General features: G+C 38.8%; 1 gene segment (V, D, J or C); it reads right to left on the reverse strand.

Annotated features, from left to right (window-relative positions):
- Positions 1–5017: 5017 nt before the first annotated feature.
- Positions 5018–5510, reverse strand: LOC114636435. The segment is given in 2 exon segments: positions 5018–5346; positions 5430–5510. Coding segments are annotated over 2 exon segments (375 nt in total).
- Between the last annotated feature and the right edge of the window lie 1566 nt (positions 5511–7076).

Raw genomic sequence — 7076 nt, forward strand, 5'->3', positions numbered from 1 at the left:
CCCGAATGCTGAGTGACAGCTGAGGCCCAGAACCCTTAAAGATAGATGGTCAATGCAACATGGACTGATGCTTTGGTTCCTTTCCCCAGGGTTATCAACATTATAGGGAATTTTTTCTATGATTGAATTATATGACTTTTAAAAAAAGAGAATATTTGAGAATCTCTGAAATTCTCTCCATGAGACTCAAATATCTCACAAATGTTCTCATCAATGATAGGCTGTAGGAAGCTTCCACAAGAAGCATATGACAAAGGAATGATTTTGGAACCTTATTAAGTTGTCAGGTTTGAAAAAAGAGGCCAGAAGACCAGAAAGAGAAGGACTGCTTGTCCTCTATATGGGACTCATGGACCAAAGACTCTTCTGAGATAGAATATCATATCTAACCAGGAACGTAGATGTTGCATTTCTGATGCTTTGTCCATCGGAAGATTATAAGTAAGATGTCAATTTAAGACTGTGATATGAGCTGCAATAGATGTAGATAATTTTCCTGCATTTTTCAGATGTTCACGGAGTACTTCTGGGCCTCAGATTAAAAGACTGAGGACAAGTGTGGACTGTGTCAACAAAAATTAAGTTTGTTATCAATTCCATAATTTTTTCTAACATTGTAGTACTAATATAGATGTGAAATGCACGCTGTCAATGAGGTCTTAAAGATTATAAAATATTGTGGAAAATTTGGAGCAGCTCACTTACTCAAATCTTTCACTGAATGACTTTAAAGTGTTCAAAATTCCAAACCTCAGATGAAACCTCATACTCAAGGTGAGAGTTTATTTTATGTATTTTTCAGTCAGTGCTCCAGGCATGACTTGTTCTCCCTGTTTATCACAGTGTCATGTGAAGAGAAAACCTCTGCAGTGGAAGCAATTGTTAGATAAAATGAAACCATTCATTCATCCTTCACAAATTCTTAAGCACTTGGATTGAAAATGATGGTTCTGTTTTTATTTTGTGTGGAAATCATGTTACATGTTGATGGGGAGGGTGAATAAGATTGAAGATATGCACAGAGTATAGCACCAATAAAACATATATTGCCATGATATGTAAAGTTTGCTACTAAAGGAAAGATCTAGTCTCATGAGATGAAAATATAATCCAGCTATTAGTATTTAAGCTTAGAAAGAAGGGAAAGAAAGTGTATTCCTAATGAGTACTTGTTCTTAATCTCAGGAATCCAAACTGTAACCTAAAATTGTAAATATAACATTGGAGCTGGTTCTCAATCAGATAATGAAATGCTTTGCAAGTAAATCTGAAAACTAGGATGGATGTGATACATATACCTTGGACATCACATCAGATCGAAAGATTCTCATACCTGCTAGTCTGTATACAGAAAGCTATCTGCTGAGATCTGTGAGAGAGTGGAGGCACTGCCCCTGCATGAGTGTTTAGGTATATATAAGAGGGCAATTGAATCAAGGCACTCTTCTGTGGCTGCTGCTATGGTGAGACAATTGCTGTGTAGCAGGCAGGGTGGCATGAGCAGAAGAGTGCATCTGCACTATTCCTATGACCAGAGCCAGCAGGGAACTCAGCTAGCAAGCCAGATGCAGCACCTAGGAACCAAGGTCAGGGTTACCAGGTATGAATTGATCTGTGTGGACCCAGGTAGGTTCCACTCTTGAAAGGTTTGGGGGACTATTCTCCCAAAGTGATGTGTTACAGCTTTTATATGAGAGAAGCTCTCAGACAATTCCTGATAGAATAATTATTATACGCTTTTATTCCTTCTGGATAGGATCTTATATACATGTTTGGGTGGATTGGTGTTCTGACAGCAGACTCCTACTATTGGCTTGGTCTGACATCTTAAGGATGCCTCATCTGCATGTGGAAGGGCTAGGAGCACTGCCCCCACATGACTGATTGTCAGGATTTTCTCCATGGGGGAACTGTGGTCCTGTGACAGAGGCCAGGTTGAAAGAAGGTGAAGCTGATACCATGCTCTGGTATGTATGAGGTTATGAGGCTTCAAACTAACTCAAACTTACAAAGTATCCTGGCAAGGTCCACTGCCCCACTCATACTTTTCTTATTACAAAAAAGAGGTGTCATGAAAACAACTGGCTCCAATGTTGTAAACAGTTTGATATTGAACCAAGAGTAGTGATCTTTGACATTCTACTCATCTGCTGATTTAGAAAACTGGATGAGGAGGGGAAGAATCAAAGATACCAAGGGGTTAGAGTACCAATGGGTAGTGGTGTTGGGAGTACAGCTTGCCCAGACATTCTCCCAGAGCATTTTGATCATTTGTACATCTTCTTCTACCATCCCAGGTTCATTGACATAGAAGGAGCATTTCTTTTCCAGCAAAATGCAATTGCCTCCTTGTTCAGCAGTCAGTTAGTCCAAAGCTCTTCTGTTTCAGAGAACACCGCCTGCAAAGGAGGTTGTTTCATTCTGAAGAGACTTGAGGCTGTCTGAATTAGAGGCCATTGCTTGCTCAAACTTGTCCTGGATATCACTGGCCAGTTGGTTTTTTTGTTTTTGTTTTTGTTTTTGTTTTTTTGGACACGGGCTGCTCAAGAAGTTCCTGTCACACCCATAGGAAAAACGAGGCCCAGTTCAATGAGCAGAGGGATGAAGACCTCTCTGTTCTTAAGGCTTCTTTACATTTGCAAGGCAAGTTCTTCTGGTTCCATGTTTGTAGAGATAAACCTGGGCAAATATTATCACAGGGATTCAGGATCCTTTAAAGAGGCATTAATACATCATCCTGTAGTGCCTTTGCATCAGAGGAGAGCAGGAGAGTTAACACATTCTGATTTGGTGATGGTCATGTCATGGGCATATGTAAGAAGTTGTTTCAAGGAGCATTCTACAAGGCAAAAATGGCAGAGAATAAGTTGACAGGAATGAAACTAATCCCAGGTGAGGTCCATAAAAGTGTGAACAGATAATGGCAGAACTTCTAATTCAGGATATTGTGGTAAACTTTGCCTAAATTCATATGTAGGTGGCAGTAGTATATGGTGTCGGTGAGAGGACATCGTTTTCATCACCTACTTCAGTGTTCTGGATATAGACAAGGTCAGTCTTTAATTAAGTTATTTTCTTTATATCTCTTATTCCGAATCACGAAAAAAAATCACACAGTGAATTAATATGACAGATTTTATTTAAAACATTTATAATGCACAGAAAAAGAATGATACAAACCAAAATGAAATGAAGGCCATGCAATGTGAAATGCCCAGCTTCTCCCTCTCTCTGGGAGAGATGTCATGTATTTATAGCCTCCTGATCTGTACGCTGTGGGTCAGAGAGCACACTAGACTCTGGACTTTAGCTAAAGAACCTACCCTCTGGTTACAAGAACTTCATAAAATATGATTATACAGCCATACCTTAAGTTTTATTGTGCAATGGGATTTGGGATAATGATGGAAATCATTCTTGCCTAGAAATCCTTTTCCAACTTGTATTGTGTTGAAATATAACTATAATGCACTGCCTGTGCTTAGAATCCCCAAAGTCTGATCCAGGTTGAAAAAGTCAATCTGTACCATGTTCACATTCTTATCTCTTCCCATGCTCTGTTTCCCACTAGGATGCCTGCAGGGACACCCTCAAGAAATAAAAGATATCCTAGTAGAAACTTCTCTGTGGACTTAGAAATTAATAATGAAAAAGTCCATTACTAAAAATGTTCTCTCTCTCTCTCTCCCTCTCCCCCTCCCCCTCCCTCTCTCTCTCTCTCTCTCTCTCTCTATTTCTAACACACACACATACAAACACACACAAACAGGGGAGGGGGCTAAAACCCACTCAGTTTACATGTGTGTTTTACTACGATGTAGAATTACTACATCTTTTCAGACCTGCCTTCTGAACAGTCCTTTGAACAATTTAAAAGGACATGAGATCTAAAGAATGGACACTTGTGCATATGAGAAATTTACACAACATGGATGTTAACAGAATTATTTATTAACTTTTTAAGTTCTTTATTTCCTATTTTTCATTGAAAATATGTTCTTCCTGCAATATATTCGAAATCCAGATTTCCCTTCCCCAATACCTCCCCAATCTTCTCCCAGCTTGATTCTGTTTCTTTATCTTATATAGAAAACAAACAGAAACTAAACATAATAAAAAAGAAGAAATACAAAGTAAGATAAAGGAAATCAAACAAATGGAAAAAAGTGACCAAAAACAAAGCACAAGAAACACATGTGGATGCAGAGACACACACATTCACAAATACTCTATTGAACACAGCTGAACAACAGGTATGCAATGGACTATGATAATCAATGCTATATCAGTACAGGTCCATGTTCTAAAAAGGCTAGTGACTATAGTGATGAATCCTGAGACTGGAAAGCAATATTGAGCAAACACTTATGTATAATCTTAGAACCTAAAAAACTTAACAGGTACATATATTATGTTTGTAAATGAGTTTCAAGAAAAATGATTTAAAAATATTTTGACCAACCTACAGCAATTATATTTACATGCCTGTGCATTCTTATATAAATATTTCTCACATTCCAAGAGACTGGAATTTCTGCTGGAACACACAGCCAGAGACAACCACACATTTGTGGTCACTAATTACTTTATACTATGAAGAAGTGTTCGTTTGCCCAGATGTTACTGATTTGGATTTTATAGGTCAAATTCATATTGTACATTATTCCAAACAATTTCAACAAAAGTTGTGATCTCTCAGGACCTAGTAATATTTTTATTATGCATCACCATACTTTTCCATTTTTATTATTTTATTGAATCAGAAACATGTCAATGGAGGTGGTAAATGGTGAAGAGAGTAGCAAGTTGTTGTGAACTGTAGATTTATCCTAAATCAGTATCGTTTTATTCATAGAAATCCTTTTACAAAAATGACAACGGCATTATAAGATTGTGAGGAAGAAGCAAAAAATGGATATTCAAAATTACTGTTTATGAGCAAAAGGTTCTAAAGATTAGTCTTTCTGTCATATCAGCTGCAGGGTATTTTCCTGCTCCTCTATGGTTTTTGACACAGTCAGGATGTGGTTACAGCACTGTGTCTTGCACAGTAATAGATCGCAGAGTCCTCAGATGTCAGGCTGGTGAACTGTAAGTAGGCTGTGTTGGAAGATGTGTCTGCAGTCATGGTGGCCATGCCCTTGAACTTCTCATTGTAGAAAATATAACTACTTCCAGGAAGAACATGTCCAATCCATTCCAGACCCTGTCCAGATCTCTGCTTTACCCAACCCACATAGGAGTTGGTGAAGGTGTAGCCAGAAGCCTTGCAGGACATCTCCACTGATAACCCAGGCCTCACTAGCTCAGCTCCAGACTGTTGCAGTTGGACCTGAGAGTCGACACCTGTAGAAAAAAAGACAGAGTGGATGTCATTGTCATCTCAGGACCTGTCTCCTCTTCAGATTTGGAAATGGTGAGCCCCTTACCTGCAGTTACTGACAGGAGGAAGAGAAAGATCCAGCTCCATTCCATGGTTAGAGTCAGTGTGTTCAGGGACTGTGGAGAGGACACTGATATGTTGTTTTTAGGGTGTGGACGTTCCTGTATTTAGTGCCATACATTCAAGTAATTTGCATATTCATGAGCAGGGTACTTCTTACATAAGAACCTAGTTCAGATGAAGAACTACTGGAGAGGAAGGAGAGAAAAGGCACATGAGTCAGGCAGCAGGATGCTCAAGTCCAAGTTCTAATCCCTCTCAGAGGAAATGAATGCCATACACTTTTCCTCAGCCGTGTGCTCATGCATGGAACATCGGAAAATAACCATGCAGCCGACTCATGGTCTGTGACTGTTGCTTGTCTTTGAGTCAATGTCATCAGATTGATTTACAGATGGTGGTTGTGAGGATGATGATGATGATGATGATAATGTCCATAATGATGATGTGTGTGATGGAAAATTCTGAAAACAGTTAGTTTTTGAGAATTTAGAGCCTTCTTTCCTTTAAATGTAATTAATAATTGCCTTTCCAACAGTTTATACACTCAAAATTTCATGCAAATGCACAAAAGTAAATATATTTCTGAAATATTTAGATCAATAATTATTGCTTCACTCTCACCATTACCTAAATCACAGGAATAAACTATACTTGTGTCAACAAAGGATTTTATAACTAAGGCATCTGTGAAGTGTTTAACAAAGAATATTTACTGTGTTTGACCATAAAGACATCACATTACAATAACAGCAGGACTGTTCAGTTAATATACTCAAGAAAAGAAACCACAGAGGATACAGAATCCCCTCCACACACATCTCATCTCTGTGGGGATTGTCAGCTTCATTACGCCCCCTGCTGGTCACGAACTCCCATGCATGTTGGTTTGTCATGGCTCTCACTAAAGTTGCAGAGTCTGGCTTAAGAAACACCTTATCCCTGTAACTCCAGTGTTCACAGAGCACAGCTTAAGGGATACATGGCTCTAGTTTATCTAGGGATAATGATTTATGCATCAGAGATTTTAAGTCATGCCACTATTACTATAATATCCCTCTCGAAGCCAGGTTCCTCCTTGGTTCAGTTGGAACCATCTCTTGCAGTTCCCATTCCTAAAAATGTAATAACAGGAGAAAATAGGCTCTTTCCTGTTTTCTTCATGCTACCCTTGGGGCAGAGCTGCTTTGTTCAGAGGGTAAAACCTACATTATTTAATAGACAAATTAAAAAGGCTTCCATACTAACTTTACATAGGAGTGGAAACTATTGATATAATAACTAAAATGTTGAAACAGCTCAGGACCTGGCTGATGCTTAGAAGCTGAAACATTTTAGAATATAGTGCTGAAATGGGCCTGTATTAATGAGAAAGGATAATTACTGAAAACTCTCCTTAGAGATAATGAAAAGAACCAATCAGATGAAAGGTCTGAATCTTAGAGCTCTGCAATGAGCCTTACTCCATATTTGCAGGAACAGAAATACAGATACTTTACCTCCAACACTGATTTCAGCTCTGGGATTATGTTGGGAAGTTTCCTGAAGTAAATCGACTCCTGCATAGAAGTCAGGCTGCTCTTCCACTGCCTCGGTACCACAGCCACTGATAACTGCCTGCATAAGATACAGA

This window comes from Grammomys surdaster, unplaced genomic scaffold (genome assembly GCF_004785775.1).
Source record: "Grammomys surdaster isolate TR1022 unplaced genomic scaffold, NIH_TR_1.0 124014, whole genome shotgun sequence".
Taxonomy (NCBI): domain Eukaryota; kingdom Metazoa; phylum Chordata; class Mammalia; order Rodentia; family Muridae; genus Grammomys; species Grammomys surdaster.